Source organism: Erpetoichthys calabaricus, chromosome 8 (genome assembly GCF_900747795.2).
Source record: "Erpetoichthys calabaricus chromosome 8, fErpCal1.3, whole genome shotgun sequence".
In the NCBI taxonomy this organism is placed as follows: Eukaryota; Metazoa; Chordata; class Cladistia; order Polypteriformes; family Polypteridae; genus Erpetoichthys; species Erpetoichthys calabaricus.
The window spans coordinates 59,166,134-59,184,875 of NC_041401.2; the positions used below are offsets into that span (position 1 = coordinate 59,166,134).

An 18,742-nucleotide genomic window follows, 5' to 3' on the forward strand; every position below is an offset into this window, starting at 1 on the left:
GGAGTCAGCAAGTGAAATCTGTTAAAGTACAGGTAAAAGAATCCCAGTAGCAAAATGCTTATTGACCAGTGTTATGAAGGAAATTAGTACAGTGGATCGAGACTGTTATGTTACAGTTCATCAAGGGACACAGTTGGAAGTTTGTTAAGAGTAAATTTTGCACAAACATTAGGAAGTTTTTCTTTACACAGAGAACCATAGACACTTGGAATAAGTTACCAAGTAGTGTGGTAGACAGTAAGACTTTAGGGACTTTCAAAACTCAACTTGATTTTTGTTTAGAAGAAATAAGTGGATAGGACTGGCGAGCTTTGTTGGGCTGAATGGCCTGTTCTCGTCTAGACTGCTCCTATGTTCTAATGCACACTGGGTCGCATAGTGTGGCATAGTTTCAGTAGATCTTATGCAGTTCACAGCTTAACTATGAATAAAAAAATGAAAGTTGAAAATTATAAAAATAGACCAAAGGTACAAAATGATACAACTGGGCAGCTGAAATGCATAAACAATACTTTGATCTCTTTCTGTCTGTATATGTGTACTAGCCGAGTATGAAGTACAGTTAGACCCTCTGGGGGTTGTGCAACTTTACACAAAGTAGCCATTGACCGAGGTCTACCACTGCCATGATTTGTAAAGCACTACTTGTAGATCATACAAAGAGTTAACAGGAGTAAGTTCACAGACCACGTTTGTTTCATTTGGTATTAAAGTTACATTTACTATTAGTACACTGCTAAAAACTAACCAGTTAGTTCAAGGGTGCATGATGTAGATTCAGTAAAAGAGCACGATTTGTATATGTATAAAAAAATGACATTCACAAGCTGTGTTGGAAAGATATTTTATGATAACCAACCAAACTGACTTTGAAATATTACATTAAAGTGAAAAAATTAAATTGGATTAATTCTTCACATTAACAGTCAATTTCCATGCAGCAAGTCTTGTCCAGTGGTTACTTATGCAGAACAGTTTTCAGTGCATGCATAAAATGCACATTTCTCACAGCATACTGTATTGCATGTTAGAAAAACAATTCCTAAAAATATAATTTTTTAAATAAGTCACTGTGACCCATATACACAATTTCTGGTGATCAACTTATAATCAGAATTAACGGTGTAAATTATTATTATAATTATACCACTGATTACAATGCAAATAAATAAATATATGTGAGAATTACTAATGTCTGTTTCCATTAACAAATATAGAGTATTCAATGCGTTTATATTTTACCGACAATGTTATACTTGGTGATGACTATACCCCAAAAATGGGTAAAAGAACAATAAAAAGTTATTGCTTTCTCTTTTAAAATGACTTAATTAAAAATATATTTAAAAATTACACATAGTTGTATTATAGACCTAACAGACAAATGACACAAACACACACAATGTTTAATCAAAATATTTTCTCTGGTTTTGTAGTATATTCTTTCAATATCTGAGAAATCCCAAATAATGGCATAAAATATATGACACAGATTCAAAGCAAAACATCTTTTGCAATAAAGCGAATTATGCGTAAATCTCAAAAGTAACTTCATCTTTACTATATATTCAGTAGCTTCTAAACTACAGTAGGAAATACATACCTTTCAGGGCATGGTACCATTATTGTAAATTATCTAAATAATTAAAACAAAAATAACACATCAAGATCAACAAATCAGATTCTGCAGCACATTTGAATACTGCTAAATTATGATGAAATAACATTGTGAAATAATGAAGATTTTTGAGGTATCCTAACAGAATTCATTCGTCTGTTACTCTTACCAATTTTTAGATATGAAATTGGCTGCACTGCAGAAAATGGCGTAGCTTTCATTTTATACTTTCATATCTGTTACATTGACAACGGTCCTTGAAATTCCCTTCTTTCTTGCATCACACAAACTTTCATGCTGTGCAGAAAACCAGATTTCTCACTGGATTTAATGCAGAACCACCAAAAGCAATGCTGAATTACTTGTTATACTGTATCACTTAGGAGATTTCTTTGTGTGTTGATAGTTCTGGGAAAATTTGACATGCTACATTGTTTCTTTTTATCTAAACAAACAGCATTTGAAGAACATGGAAAAGCTGGTCTATTTTGCCGTCAGAAATAACATCAATCAGTTGACTCAGGAATTTCATTATCATCCACAATTAAAGAATGTATAATGCCCTCTCTCCGCTTGCCACTGCTTACAGCTTTAACGCAGCAGTCGTGGTTTCCAATGGTAAAATGAGTTTCTGTCCCATCTTCAACAAATTCACCCTGAGGGGAAAAACATTGAAGACTTTCAAAATTCAGTTTAATTTTTTTAATAATCAAATGATATAATTACTACTAATTTTTGGCCACTAAACTACTTTTTTGCTCTAGAAGAAAACAACACAATTACTAAAGACTGAGTAATTAATGAAAAAAAAATGCTTAACTTTTCTTTCCACAGCCATAAAGGAAAAATAATTTTTCTGCATTGGGCTCTCCTGCAGAAAACTCATCCATGGCAGAAACACTGTTCTGAATCTGGGGAATGGCTTTTTGTGGACAGCAAGAGGGATGCAGTTTCTGCAAGGATATAAAAATAAACCTCCACAGCATATGCAGTGCCCTGCAAAAATATTCACCCCCCTCGGTGTTTGTTCTGCTTTGTCGCATTACAACCTGGAATTAAAATGGATTTTTGGGGTGGCTAGCAACATTTTATTTAAGCATCATGCCCTCCACTTTGCAGGTGTAAAATATTTTTTATTGTGTCACAAACAATAATTGAAGCAAAAAAAAAAATGAAATCATGAGTGTGCATAGGTATTCATCTCTCCCAAATTATTCTTTGTAAAGCCACCTTTTGATGTAATCCCAGCTGCAAGTCTCTTGGGGAATGTCTCCATTAGCTTAGCACATCTAGCCACTAAGATTTTCGCCCATTCCTCAAAGCAAAACTGCTCCAGCTCCTTCAAGTTAGATGAGTTATGCTGGTGGAATGGAGGTGTGGACTTTGACCAGGCCATTCCAAGACATTTAAATTAATGGTTTCCCTTTAAACCACCCCAGTGTAGCTTTAGCAGTATGTAAGGTGTCACTGTCCTGCTGAAAGGTAAACTTTGTCCCAGTTTCAAATCTCTGGCAGACTGAAACAGGTTTTTCTCAAGACTGCCCTGTATTTACTGCCATCCATCTGTCCTTCAATTCTGACGAATTTTCCTGTCCCTGCTGATGAAAATCATCCCCAGAGCATGATGCAGCCACCACCGTGCTTCACTGTGGGAATGGTGTTCACATGGCGTTTCTCATGATAGCCAAAAAGTTTAATTTTTGTCTCATCTGACCAAAGAACTTTCGTCCATATATTTGGGGAGTCCACCACATGCTGTCCGGCAAACTCCAGACTTGTGTATTTATTTGTTCTTCAAGCAATGGCCTTTTTCTAGCCAGTTGCCCATAAAGCTCCACTCTGTGGAGTGTACAGCTTAAACTGTTCCTATGGACAGACTCTCCCATCTCCGCTGTGGATCTTTGCAGCTCCTTCAGTGTTATCCTTGGTTTCTTTTGTGCATCTTTGATTAATGCTCTCCTTGCCTGGTCTGCAGGCTTTGGTGGGTAGCCCTCTTTTGTCAGGTGTGTGTGTGTGAAAGGTCTGAAAGTGCTAGCGCAAGAATGGCTGAAAAGAAAGTGCACCAGTTTAGCAGTTGGTTTTGAATGAAACAGGGCAAGCCAAAGAACAAAGGATGGGGGATGGTGCCACAGGAAGGTTTACAAGCTCAGGCAGCAAGTCAGGAATACACAGAGGTGTGAATGTCCTAACAGCTCTGCTAGTCCCGGCAGTAATTAAAAAGTTCACACACTTAGGTTCAGTAATTCGAAACCTGACTGACCAATTGTTTAAAAAGACAGCCTATGGGACTCCATGCAATAAAATGGAGAAAAGTGAGCTAGTCTTGAGTAAAGAAAAAAGGCCAGTTTTAGGAGAGATACTGGATTTAGCACTTGGATTCTGGAGAGGTTTTAGCCCACACTTTTAGGTAGCAGTTACTATAAAATAAAAAAAGGACACACAGGCAATGGAAAAAAAAAAAAAAGAGTAGCACAGGAAGACAGGAAAGGAAAATAGTTATTTCTGTTTCAATTTCCTGATCTTTTGCAATAGTGCTATTGTAAGGTTTTGCGGACTTTGTGTTGGTGCAGGTAATAAATAGTGAAGGCAATTAGCAGAGTAAACTCCGTGCAGGAGATCGGGTTACAACTAGCACATTGCTCAGAAGGAAAGTTGGAGTGTTGGCACCAGGTCGAGATGAAGATGAGATGGACAGACACTGCTTTGTCACCTTCCATTTTGCAGACCTGCCTAAAGAAGCTAGGAAAAGACTAAAGACAAAGACATGAAGAAGAACTGAAGAGACAACAAGAAAAAGACACTTACTGGGGTTTAAGTGAGTAACAAATCCACAAGCCATGCAATAATAATGGGACTAGTCACAATAGCTATAGTTTAAAAGGAAAAGTTTGTTCATTACTGCAGCAAATTTATATTCCAAAGGGTGGAAACTGAACAAACCAGTTAGGAATGTCAAAATAAGGGAATTAATTTTGAAGTATAGATTCTGGGTATTAATTGATTAAGTGGGATAATTAATACTATTATTAAGAAAAGGTATACTAAGAAAATTGGTGAACTTTTCAAAAGAGCAGGTGCAGCTGGTACATTTGCAAGTCATATGGGCTCCGACATTTAGGTATAGTTTTACTGGGAAAATATGGAAGCCCTGCTGAGGTTGTCAGCTGTGGTACAGGCACAGGACCAGTGGGCCAATTCTGAACTGAGGTGTTTAGCACAGTTAGTATGCATATGGTGAGCAAACAACTCTAGGGGTGGCCTACAGGGGGAACGATGAGTGCTGCACAGCTGTGATGTCTCATGGTGGTGATGCCAGCCTAAACTGGTAAAGGCTGATGGCTGTCACTGGTTGCACCATGGGTAGTAAAAGCACAAGAGGCAACTAAGTCAACCCCAAATGCGTGAAGAGGGGCCACAAATGTTGGTTTGTGAACAGTTTATGCAAAGGCACATAATGCTCTCACTTGGGCAGAAGTGGTTGTACTGGCACCTGTGGTATGTTACCTTTCAAATTTTGATGTTAATTGTACAGCTGCATATGCTTAAATGGATAGTTTGGGACAGGGGTCTAATTAGCATTTAGACACAAAACCAGTATGGATTAAGAAAAGAATTCACACAATAGACTTAAATTACTATAGGTTAGTTTAGTGGAAGGTGTAGACTTGTCTCATTTTGAACCACCAGGTCTGATGACATATGAAGACTGTACAAAAGATTTACCGGGGTGGAGTGTTGTGATGTGAGATTTTACATATAAACAAATATTTTGTATGTCTTTATTTGTAACTTAGGCAATGTAATATTAGTGATACATTATTGATAATAACAGCAATGGTGTGATGGTTTAAGAACCCCTTCCCCCCCCTTTTTCGACTGAGTCTCTTTGTAATTTTACGATAGGGTTGGGGGAAGTGCCTCAAACCAGTTTGGCAAGTGTTTCTCGGCAGGATTCTCAGTCAAACCCCCACAGGAAAGCCAGGCTGCCTAACTGCCAAGCTTTACCTTAACATATGGTTTGGAGGGCAGGTGTGAAGGTGTTCTATTCCCCCATTGGTCTGAAGTATGGTTGTTTGGAACTGGCTTGTATCAGAAGCCTTTAAGTACCATGACGTACAATTTGCTCTATGGGTTGGACAGAGAATCTATAAATTTGCTCACTTCCTCACTCTCTCTCTTACCAAACTGCTGAATGACCAAACACCATGAACTGAAAAAGACAACACAATGAAGAGCACATCTCGGCAGCCATATTGAGACAGGCAATGCGGCCTGTTCTGAAGAAAGCTGACCACAAATGATGCCTTAACTAGAGACATTTTTAAGTAACAAGTCTGTGTGCCGCCTGAAACTACACATCACAATTTATCAGGTTGTATGGTTGCCAATATTCAAATGTACTTTGCATATTGTTATTATTTATGAATATTACTAATAATACATTGTTTAAATTGTAACTTAACTCCTGCTCGTCTTTTACTAGACCTAATTGCCTGAGGTTATAAATGTAGAAGGGAAGGTGGGGAGAAGTTATATACTATAATACCTTATAAACAGTGGTAAGTCTGTGAGATTAGAGGTATTCTGACAAAGGCTACATATTAATAATACAAAAGAGGAAAGTACAGCAATATATTACTCTACCAAGACAAAACAATAACCCAACCCTGATCAATACTTCTCCACAACTTTGTCTCTGACCTGTTTGGAGTGCTCCTTGGTCTTCATGTTGCTTGGTTAGTAGTGTTTCAGAGTCAGGTCTATTTATACAGACATCATGTGACAGACGCTTAGACTGCACACAGGTGGACCCTAATTGACTAATGATATGACTTCTGAAATTAACTGGTTGGACCAGATATGATTTAAAGGTTTCATTGCAAAGGGGATGCATACATATGCACTTACAACTTTTCAGGTTTTACTTTTTTTTTTTTTTTTTTTTTTTTTAATATACATATAGGCATTTCACTTTCACTTCAACAATGGACTATAATGTTAACTCCATTACATAAAATCTAAATGAAAATCCATTTTAATTCCAAAATGTAATTCTTCAAAACAGGACAAACACAGAAGGGGATGAATACTTTTTCAGAGCACTGTAAACGTCACTATCTATTTCCCATAATAGTGGGGCAGTGGTTGAAATCAATGCATCACAGCTCCAGAGTTATAATTCCACCCCAACCATTCTCTGTGTAGAATGTGCACATTCTGCCTATATCTGACTGTGTTTTTCTTAACTGTCCAATGGACTTCAGTGTCAAGAGTTTTGTAGCTTTTCCTCACAATAAACTCTTGGATAGGACACGTACATTAAAGATGTATGCTATACATAATGAAACAGGTGAAAGATGAAAATATACTACGGTTATCTACATACAAGTGAACACACAAAACCCTACTGCGGACTTACTGAGTAACTGGGTAAATTAATAAGCCTATGCCTCTATTGAATAAAACAAAATGATTATGTACATTTGAAAAACTCAGGGATAGTAGTCACTATAAAATGCATAATCAAATTAAAATATTGCATGAAATACAACAAAATCATGTTATGCTTATAATAGTCTTAAATTTACAATAGAAACACTTTAATGCAAAGCAACAAGTGGCAGTAATTGTTGGAAAAAATAAATATGTTAATTTAAATAGCCATAAAGTTTGTCAAAGGATAGGAATAAATATATGCAGAGATGCCTAGCAATTCAAGTATACCCACTTTATGTTCTTGTAAAGGGCACTAACAAAAAATATTTTTATGCAATACTGTTGAAAAAAATGATTAAAAAGGATCACCTACTGCTGTTTCCATTTTTTTCCCATTACACCATACATCCATAGTGTCCTTTTCTGTTATGAAAATAAAATATTTGTTAAGAATGTTTTAAAATACAAACTGCAAAAAAATGAAATGAAAAATGCTAAACAGAAGAAAAATATACAAAATATGAATTGTTTTTCAATGAACAAAAAGCTCTGAGCAGTTAGGGTTCAAACGAAGTGTATACCACAATTCTAAACCTACAAACAGCACGTCTAGATAAATATTAGTGCAGCCAGGTCTGGAGAATTTAACTGCCTCAAATTAGAAACAATGGTGCTTTAACTGGACAATTAAAAGCCCTGTTCCATATCTTGGAGACTGGAACAACCGTGAAACAAAACAAACAGGTCATAATGCATTTAAAGAGATAAGGTGCACTGAATGATTGGTATAAGATGCTAAACCTCTGTATATGAGCCAGTGGGTCTCTATTGAGAATCATACTCATGCCATGACAGAGATAGACGAGTACAAAACAAATACCCCCATATACTTGGCACCAAAGGCTCCACAATGAGCATTTGAGATTTTCAAGAGCAGCAGAATAAAGGCATAGTGCTGTAGCAACAATTAGCACAACCAGGAAGCAGTAGCATTTATAATTTTCTTGTACATTCGTGACATGGACATCATCTTGTAACCAAACATCAGTCATTCTCTGTTGCAATAGTGTATATGTCAGAAAGCATCTGGAAGCAACTAGCCACCCACTTAAAAGGTAAATTGGTCAGATGTAAATAAATTAATTAGATAACAGAAGTTAGGCTGCTAAACAGAATATGCATATTCACGTACAATTCGAAAGATGAACAAAGCCGCTGTGCTTAACAGAGTCTTAATAATTAAATTTTTAAATCTGCCAAAAAACTTTTAGTCCCATTTTTTGGAATGGTATTATTGCTATTGGCATGCCAGTTGGCTTTGCTTTTTTGTGTATCCAATTTTTCATTACAGGCATGGATAATTCATCTTTTGACCAGAATTTTTCATTCATATTTGATTTTTTGAGAATAATTTGTACCCTTGGCCAAATGTTTTCTAGACTTAGAAGGTTGTCAGACAACAGGAAAAAGAAATTATCCCAAAACATATACTTTCTCTGTTGTTTCCAAACATTGTCTCTTCAGTCTTTGACGCATGATGTTTTGGAATTGATTCATTTTTCCTGATCTAGTACCCAGTAAAGCCTCGACTACCCGAGTACTTATTATAATGATTTTTTGACCTACTAGAGTTTGGTTTACTACAGGATTTCCACTATATTCACTATAATGAAATTTTACTTTTTTTTCCTTTTCTTGTAATATGCTGCATACCTGTGGGTTTCCATGGATTTTAACTTTATGAATCCCAAAATAACGTGTTCTAAAGATTTTTAAAGATATTTTAATGCAAATCTACTGTGATTCTGAGTAATCTATTAAACGAATAGTTATAAAAAAGTTACAAATGTACATTTATGTAATATTTCTTAGTGTTTTAAACTATATACTGTGCGTAGAATAAGATTACCTTGTGCTGAAACCCTAATTATTCACACTTGTGATACAAAGTCTGCTGATGGGAGAGGAAAAAAAGTATATAACGAGATGGATAAAATAATGATTAAAATAGTTCTGGCAGCTACATTTAATACTTCAGACATACAAAATCTGCTACTGAGGGACATGATGAGAAAGTTGCACGAGAATCCAATGTGCATGAAAAGGGCAGCATACCTACTCAAATGTCATGTATACCAACTCAATTGTTGTTAGATGAGGTCATGATCAAAATTATTCTGTGTTAAGGAACATGCTGAAAGAGAGGCCATGCGAATACTGGGTGAACAAAACCTTGATGATAAGTGCTCAATGGATAAAATAATAATGGAATGATAGTATGAGGAAACAGGACAGAATTGCGGCATAAAGGCCATAGAATATGTTGAGCAGTTTTCTACACCTTCAAATAATAAAATTACTTCAAATCAAGGGATTGTTAAACATTTCACACACACAAATTCTGCATTTAACGATTTTAAAGGTATTTAAAGCCATTTGTCTAATATTTTTTTTAAATGTGTCTAAAGAGAACTTACACTATTTGTGTGCATTAAAAGTATTTTGGTGTTTATGAATGATCCTTGGTTAGCAAGATAAAGATGAAAACGTCATGATGTTGTCTTACCTAATACAATTCTACAATCGACTCCATCAAGATTAAGTATCCATGTATTAGTTGTCTTGGAACGATTTTCCATATACTTTTTTAAACTTTTTCCATTAATTTCAAGTGTGTATTCATAGGCAAAGCCACTAACTGCATCAATGTTGATAGTGGCTTTGGTTTCAGTTCTTCCAACAGTAAAGGTTTCCTTTCCAACCAGTTTAAACATCCAATCTTTCCGCATTACTTCCTGTGAAAGACATTAATGAGACATACACAGTACTATTTAAAACAATATTTTATTATAAGTCAGAAAGATACATAGATGCATACATATGATTTGAAACTCGTCTGATCCTAGCCAGAATTTCAGGAGGCCAGAGCTTATCCTTACAGCACCACATGCAAGGTGAAAAACAACCTAGGACAGAGTGCTAGCTCATTGCAGGGTATATTATACACACACATCTCTATATATAATCTTCATTTGGATCTTGATCTTTGTTTGTCCGCGAATGAATTAGAAGAAGCAGCACTAGATGGCAGTAGAGAGACAGCTAAAACATAGGCATTGCATTAAGAATCTCCTCCAGGCTTATACTACTGAAGACTGTAGTACTCCAGTCACACCTCAAAACACAGATATTCAAACTAAACAAATTGTTGTGCTTTAAATTACCTAATCTTTATATATAATTTTCATTTGGATCTTGATCTTTGTTTGTCCGTGAATTCCACGCATGCGTAGACCACCTTCCAGTTTAGTACGTTGTTGTTACTCACGGATGTCAACAATGTGCCGGCATAACGAAACGGGTGGTGGACAGTGTTACGCTGGTTAGCTCCTGAGGCCTGGTTAGAGAATGAGATTGCCGAAGATAAAAGGTACGTGCCTACGTAACATATGAATGAAAGAAAGATAGTGGGTAAAATGAATGACAACGTAACAGCACGTTGCGGAAATTATTATTGTTACGTTGTAGCCGGCGAGTGCTGCGCGTCTCACAGTTGTACCCTGGCTTGCTCACATGTCAGTGAAGTGATCCCTATTTATGCTTTAAAGAGCCTGGATACCTATGTGACCCCCTTTTATAACCATTGCTCCGTGTATATTGCCTTACTCTTTGGATTGCCACAAAGCAACCTGCGAGATTGGAGAAAGGTTGAGAAGAGATCGTGAGAGGAAATGACAGCGTCGTGAAAACGAGACGGACTGTGAACGGAGAGAAGCAGAAATGCTCCTACACCACCACATAAATACTATTCGGATAGTGATTCCGAGTAGGCCGTTCCTATCGAATCAATGTCCATGGGTTTTGTTTTGTAATTTTGTTTCCCTTATAAAAAATCAGAATGCTGTGCGACGAAGGGCCCAGTTCACGACTGGCAGCCGCGTTTAAACAGGGAGCCCTTCACAGACAACTTTAACACGTGCAACGTAGTTGGGCGCACATGGCTAGTATATATATATATATATATATATATATATATATATATATATATACACACACACACACAGGCATATGAAAAGGAGGATGAGCTGGTATACAGGGACGAGGTGGAGCGGCTGTCAGAGTGGTGCAGAGCCAATAACCTACTCCTCAACACCACAAAAATGAAGCAGCTTGTTATTGACTTTAGAAAAAACAAAACTGACATCCAGCCACTCATCATTGATGGGGCCTGTGTGGAGAGGGTCCCGGTGTTCAGTTTTCTGGGGATTGAGCTGGAGGATGACCTGACCTGGAGCGCCAACATCAAGGAGTTGCTGAAGAAGGCACAGCAGAGACTGTTTTTTCTGAGAGTCCTCAGAAAGAATCATCTCCCCAAAAATCTGCTCCTTGCCTTTTATCACTGTTCCATCGAGAGTGTGCTCACGTACGGACTGTGTGTGTGGTACGGCAGCTGCACTTCCTCAGAAAGGAAAGCGCTCCACAGGGTTGTCAGGACAGCAGAGAGAACAACTGATTGTACCACCTCACTCTGGAACAAATCTACACCTCCTGATGCCACAAAAAAGCAATAGACATTTCACAGGATTCATCACAATCCGGTCATTGCCTCTTCCAGCTTTTGCCATCGGGCAAGAGATACAGAGCAATGAAAACCAGGACAAACCGTCTTAAAAACAGCTTTTATCCAAAAGCAATCATGGCCCAAAACTCAGAATAAAACTGCTCCATATCATTCTCCCAATGTGCAATATAGACCTTAAGTCAACCAGTGCAATTTGTATATATAACATATATTTTGTAAAGTACTTTCATTACTATTCGGTTTGTTATTATTTTTCTCTTCTTGTTTTTTTTTTTTAACTCTTATTCCTCACACTGAGTCGACTGCACCTTCAATTTCGTTGTTCCTTTGTAAAAGTGACAATGACAATAAAGATCTATCTATCATATACACACACATACACACTCTCCCTCACTCACAAAAGGACCAATGTAGACTCGGCAATCGACCTGACCAATACATCTTTAGGGGAACTGAAGGAAAAAAAAATAAATAAATAATCAGAGAACCTATGGGAACACCACCCAAGACAATGACAGGGCAGAGAGTTTGAACCCATGAAGCACCACCACTGCATGACTCTGCCAACAAAAACAATGATGCATCACAATAGTAACTTGAAGCTGTTATTGGTATCTGTAAATGCATTGTTTCCGTAAAATACAACATGCAAAACACGACTTTGCAAACAGTAATAGTTGATTATAGCTATTTTAAGCTAAAGATTGGTTCTTCCTGTAGTGGAGCTGTGTGGCTACCTGATTTGGGGAATTTGGTAGAGAAGGAAAAAAAAAAATGAAGAAATATGCATATTTCTATGTTGATATTAAAGAGTGTTTCTGTGTTCAAAATTATGATTGTGTTTTACTGTATGTCATTTTGTGTTATGCAGCTTTGTATGGTTTAACTTGGCTACATCTGTAAAAAAGAATTTTATACTAAACTGTTTTAGTAAATGGTGTTGGCTACAGTGACATGGTTATACAGCAGTAGACCTTGATGTCTCACCACGCCAGAAGAATATGTTTGAAGCCAAGCTTGGTCACTGTACAGAGTTTCAAAGTTTGCCCATTCTTTATTCTAGGTTTTTCAAATTTCCTCCTAGGTGCATGATGATAAGTGACCCGATTGTTCCGGCCTGATATACAGTAGTGTGGGTTTGAATCTGAGTGTTCTATCATGGTCTGGTTCCAATCATATCCTACATGGTACTAGAAAATGCTGTTTGTCCATCACTATGAACTGGAAAAAGGATCTTGAAAAATAGCTGGACATTTGTAATACTGTTCAGTATAGTGGGCTTACAAGCAGAACTGCACTTTTTAGAATAAAATTAACTGAATTTAATTACACTGGGTAAAACTTAATCTTTGCATAATTTTGTTATGAGAAGTCAAGCAAAATGACACATTTTATAGGCTAACTAAAAAGATTACAATATGCAAGCTTTCGAGGCAACTCTGACTCCTTTATCTTGTCTGAAGAAGGGGTCTGAGTTGCCTTAGAAATCTGCATATTGTAATCTTTTTAGTTAGCCAATAAAAGGTGTCATTTTGCTTGACTTCTCATTAAATCCATAATGGCAAACACGGTACAACACCTTAGTATTACATAATTTTGTTACTATAGTTTCTTATTTTCTACTTGCAGGAATAAAGCAGATACTGTATATTAATAAACAGTTAAACTGTGTAAAAATCAATAGTAATGAGAGCTATTACTGGTAATACTTTATTTTAATACAAAAATATAATATCTATATATGAATTGCACTTGATTGTATACCTTCATGATTTGATAAAGAACATTAAATAGATATAGCTAACACTAAAAATGAATTTGAGAGGTGAAGATGGTATTTATTTCCATCAGACACTTGCCATCAAAACAAATACCATCAGTATTACTAGACAGAAAAAAGTTACATTTTTGACACAGAATGCTGGAAGCAGCAGAATCTGTCATACCTTTCCATCCACATAGATCACACGTTTTCCTGAGGTAGTACCGTGCTCAAATTCAATTTTATGGACACCATCACTCAAAGCCACTTCCCAAACTGCTACTAAGTCTGTCATTTTCTCCAGATGCCCGTAATGCGACCTTAGGAAGAATTGTAAAGAGGAACACTGAAGTCATTTACATCAGCTTTGGCAGTATGGAAACAGTACACAATAGTATGTATCTTTACAGTGAAAACACACCGTTTGCTTACATGATGTTAAGAATAGACTTTCAAAGTTATGGATGTGCAAATTCAGCAGCTTCATTGCTATTTTAAGAAGCTTACCGTTACAGGCTTGGTCAAGAGCACTTAAGGATATAATGACTTGCAGTTAGGCTCATTATCACTCAGCATTCCACTTTCTGCAACATGAACTCAAAACAAGTACACATCTAAACAAGTCAAGCTGGTGGTGTCCTACTTGACAGTATTATCTATAATGCATCCTTAGCACATGTGAAGAATAAAATATATGTGAATTCATTTAATTAAAACTTCATAATTTCACAGATGTCAGTATTCTGAGATAGATAAACATTTTTAAAAATGAAAGTGCCAAATACAGATCATATTTGTTTACTTAATTTATATTCTTTCCATTACACCAAAAAGCTAAAAGAGATAGCAAGGAAAAGGAACATAAGAAAAATGACAGGTTTTAAATCTACAATAATGCTGAAATAATGTAGTTTACCTCACTTCATCTTCATAAATAGTAATCTCCTCTCGTGAAGCCATTGCAAGCAAATGATTACTGCCTAATCCAATTAGCAGAGAAGGAGAGCAGAAAAAGCAGAAAAAGAAATGATTGACAGTTTCACATGGTAGTAGAAATCACCAGCTTGTATCGTGTTCAATTTCCTTATACTCTACGTTTTTTTTATCATTAATCTGTTTTGTTCTGTTAAGAGCAAATGTTTAATAACAATTTTACAGTTACATAAAGTGAAACCTGACTTTACTGAAATGGACTGTAGTCATCTTTTAGCAAGCCTTACATAATATTTTCCACTGCATTATTCCGTTTCCTTCCAATCCATAGCCTAGGATTTTTTCTTAAGTCTCTGATCATTTAGCCTTTAATCTGCATTTTGGCAGCTTTCCTGAAGGTGTCCCTGTAGACCAACCATGCTCAATAACATTAAATTAGATGGAAGAGCTGCTGCTCTGCTACTATGCATTAGTAAAGGGAGGGTGTCAGTGTATTTTGGTCTGAATACAAAAATACAAGGTGCTGTCAGTCGGAAAATGAAGCATAGATTCCAATGTACCATGAAGATTGGAGATGTTTTTTGTAGCAGGCTTGTGGAGATGTAGCAGAGAATCCTAATTCAAGCTAAAACAAGTGAAAATAAATACTTTCAGGGAAAAAAGTGTTTCAATGATATCAAAAGACTTAAGCTGAAGGATGCAGACCGTTTATCAGACCTGTGCATAAATCGCCTGACATTAAACCACCACCCCATTCCAATCCTAATTGTTTTTAGTAAGGTTTTTGATTGTTTGTTAGGGTTGGGTTTTTTGTATTGTTCACTTTATATTAAAAGTAAAAACACACTTCCACCAAAAATATAAAAATAAACAGCTAAAATGATTAGTTTCTTCTCCTGGTTTCTGAGACAGAATTAAAAATGTATAAATGATGTATAAACATATGAATTTACTAAGTGCATTTAAGAGTACTTTAACTATAATCATCAAATAAGAGCTACTGATATTATGGCAAATTTAAATGTAACTCATAGTTTAGCATGCTTCCTCATTAAAAAAAAGTGCTATTTTTTTAGGCTGTCACTAGAACATAAGCCTCCAAAGGTGTAGGAACACTATAGCACCGGTAAGTCTAGCAGCCAACAATATGCTAAAAAATGTGACTTTTATGAAGAAAGACTGAAGGAGTTCACCATTTTTAATTTAGGCAAATAAAGATTAAGATGTTCAAAATAATACCTGATGTTTTGGGGGGGGGGGAAAAAAAAAGAAAATAGGATTTGTGAGCTTTGTTGCACTGAATGGCCTGTTTTCATCAAAATCTTTCAAATATTCTAAATGAACTCTAATCCCTAGCCCTTGAAAATCAGGAGCAAACTGGAAAGGAAAACACATGATTTACTACTGTTGATCTGTTGCAATTTGTCTTTCTGAAAAATAACTTCAAACTTTAATTTTTCAATATACAAAAAGAGAGATGATGTTAAAGAGTTCTCATCTTCTCATATCAATCGATATGCTATTGTAGAATGACACACTATTTAAAATTTGGTAGGAAGATTGACTGGCTGTTTTTAATTTTTAAAAGAAGTAATAGTAATAGTAAATTTGATCCACCATTCTAATCAAGTGGGTCTCAAAACCAGGTTGTACCCATTTACCGCTTTAAAACATTCCATATGTAAACATACGGTAATTGCACAAATATGAAAACAGGAACATTTTAAAATATGCAAATAAGAATGAAATGTATTCATCCATTCATTTTCGTGAAGTGCTGTTTTATATTAGTTGATGTTAAAAAAAAAAAAAAAACAAGAAATTATTTACGATGTAATTTAAAAGACAAGCAACCATCTGGCAGTAGAGCTTTTTTGAAATTTTTCAAATTCCGGAGCTTTCATAGACACAATATTGACTTTCAGCCAGGAAACAGAACTGGCTTGAGTATTTTCAATATTTTAAACTTTTTTTTTCTAACAGAACCTGTATTAAATCAGCTTATGGACTGTCGTCTTCCTTAAGAAATCATGTTTACTAAAATTGGAGAAGAAATATTGGATCTTATTGAGAAGTATACTGAGAATTATACAGCCAAAAATCGTTATCAAAATGTTTATATTCTAGAAAATACATTTAATAGTGATAAAGATGAAGCAATCAGACCATAGTAACTGAAAAGTGTCAAACAATGGGTGTATATTACATTCTTTTATAAATTATATACTGTGCCAAAAACAGCAAATGGTGGCAATATTATTCATTTATATTTTGTATCATTCTGCTTAAAAAAGGGAAATTAATCAAGAAAAGTTATGTCTTCATTCTGCATTCTTTAAAGTGATTTACCCTTTTCACATATTTAATGGTCAAATGCAGAAAACGTTTGCAGTTCTGATCTAATTTATATATTATGTAGCCAGATTGCTTCCTTTCTCCGATTTATTGTGTCTTCAGGGTTACACAGTGGTGCAGTACATAGCAATGTATCCAGCATACAAGGCTGACTCTGACACCTGGCTGTTCTATGTGTGGAGTTTACATGTTTTCCCCTTCTCTACACTGATTTCCTCTGGGCACTCTGGGAGTCTTCCCATATTCTCAAAGAACCACAGGCTAGTCTGGCTGCTTATTCCAAATGGGCTCTTTGTGAAAGTGACTGTGTGCATGAGCAGTTTCTACAATTGCCTGGCACCCTGTTTAAGATAGTTTCCTGCCTAGCATCTAGTGATACCAATTGCCATCCCATAACCCTGACTTGCTTGGATTGAGTGGCTTTTAGAATGTCTTGCACCAACAACAAACAATAAATACAATAATGCACTGGTTAACAAACACACACAACACTACTTAGCTTTTAAAAAATCAAGTATGATTAAAATTATTAGTATTATCCTTGAAATTAAATGTATATAGTGCCATGATTCTAAAATATGTAGCTAAATAATGCATAGACAAGTTAACAAATTATGACAAAAAAACAGAATAAATTCATTTTATTTAATAAACGCCTTGCCTGTGGTTACATATTTGTGCCATCCAGTTTATCGAAGCACTCAAAATAACAGTTATTTACTCTAACTTTAATGAAGCACAGGTATCTGTCTTACTAAGGAACAAAACATCTGAATCTTATAAGTGACTCACAGAAATTGAAAATATTGAATGATATCAGATTGTAATAGGAATAATGAAACAATTTATTTTATGCTGAATTGAATAATATAATTGTAAACTTGTCAAAAAACAGGGAAGATCTTAAACCAGATTATTCTACATGCCCAAATGATACAGTGAGATAAGCAAATAGTGGAAATCCATATCCACACTCTCCATATTCAGTACAACATACACTTCATCCATCCATTATCGAATTTGAGTAATCTTGTTATGGGTCGCTGTGGCCGACTAATTCAACACAATGCAAGATCTAACCCTGGAAGTGATGTACACAAACGCAGGACGAACACACGTGTCCACGCATGCTCCTCATGTCATAAATCTCCAACAACACACAATACCCTACGCTCCCAAAGGTCATACGGAAAAACGATTTCCCCAAGGGAATTAACAAAGTATATCAAAATACCAAAAATCAAACATGGGGAGAAAAACCGCGTTGCGACAAGGCCAGCTTGCCAACTTAAGACTCTAACCACTGCGCCACAGTGCCACCCTGTACATTCATCTGATAAAACTGGCAAAGCTTTAATTTAGGCTGAATGGTTTTTCATCCGTACGGCTGTTAATACACTTGGAGGAGTCAAGGTGAGTTATGCTATTCGGGAACCCTTCCAAAGTTTTATTTTAACGTTAAAAGTAACTGCTTTGTTTTAAAATAAATGGAGGTGGAATAGATTCGGAATCCAGTTAATGTCAATGCAATTCTTTTCTAAACCAGTTGCACGTGCAGATGTCGCGTCCCGTTTTCATTGCAAACAAACGCGTTTACTTCAAGATGCAACTAAATAAATAAAAAACACACAGTGAAGTATAATAAATTACAGAGAAAACACGAATGAGTTGATCGTTGACTTGTCCATTGGATGTAGGTGGACGTGGACTGAGAATACAACATCATACGCATGAAGGACCGTAACGAAGGCGAGCCTTCCTGCGTCTTACCTGTTTGTCCTCTGGTAAGGGAGCCGCCGACCTGTTGCTATGGGAACCGCCGTGAAGCCAACCACCTTCCAGTTAGGTTGTCCTATTTGTAAGAAAACGCAGGGATTTTATTAAAGTCGTGGAAGAATGTAAAGAAATTACACGGTGAGTAAACAGGTCAAGCATTAGCACTTATTGCTTCCCTGGATGCAACGTGTCAATTTGTAAGCGTCTTTACCCAGCCTTCCATTCGGCCTACTTGCAACACAGAGTAAAGCGAAGCAACAGCTAAGGAGAGCGGCGTCAC

At 36.2% G+C, this 18,742-nt stretch overlaps 1 protein-coding gene across 4 annotated transcripts; it reads right to left on the reverse strand.

The window, feature by feature from the left end:
• Positions 1–828: 828 nt before the first annotated feature.
• On the reverse strand, positions 829–18,742 carry faima (Fas apoptotic inhibitory molecule a). Of its 4 annotated transcripts, none has more exons than XR_007935520.1 (7): positions 18,457–18,718; positions 14,315–14,378; positions 13,583–13,718; positions 9,621–9,849; positions 7,428–7,477; positions 1,604–2,274; positions 829–1,042 (listed from the first exon to the last, which is right to left on the reverse strand). XR_007935520.1 is itself a non-coding variant. In XM_028806576.2 (7 exons), the coding sequence occupies exons 3-7, from the start codon at positions 14,356–14,358 to the stop codon at positions 2,125–2,127; spliced, it is 609 nt and encodes a 202-aa protein (XP_028662409.1). In that variant the 5' UTR covers positions 14,359–14,378; positions 18,457–18,538; positions 18,674–18,699; the 3' UTR covers positions 829–2,124. The 4 variants fall into 4 exon arrangements, 3 of the variants coding, with proteins under 3 accessions (XP_028662409.1, XP_028662410.1, XP_028662408.1); XM_028806576.2 differs by having other exon boundaries at positions 829–2,274; positions 18,457–18,538; positions 18,674–18,699; XM_028806577.2 differs by lacking the exon at positions 14,315–14,378 and having other exon boundaries at positions 829–2,274; positions 18,457–18,538; positions 18,674–18,742.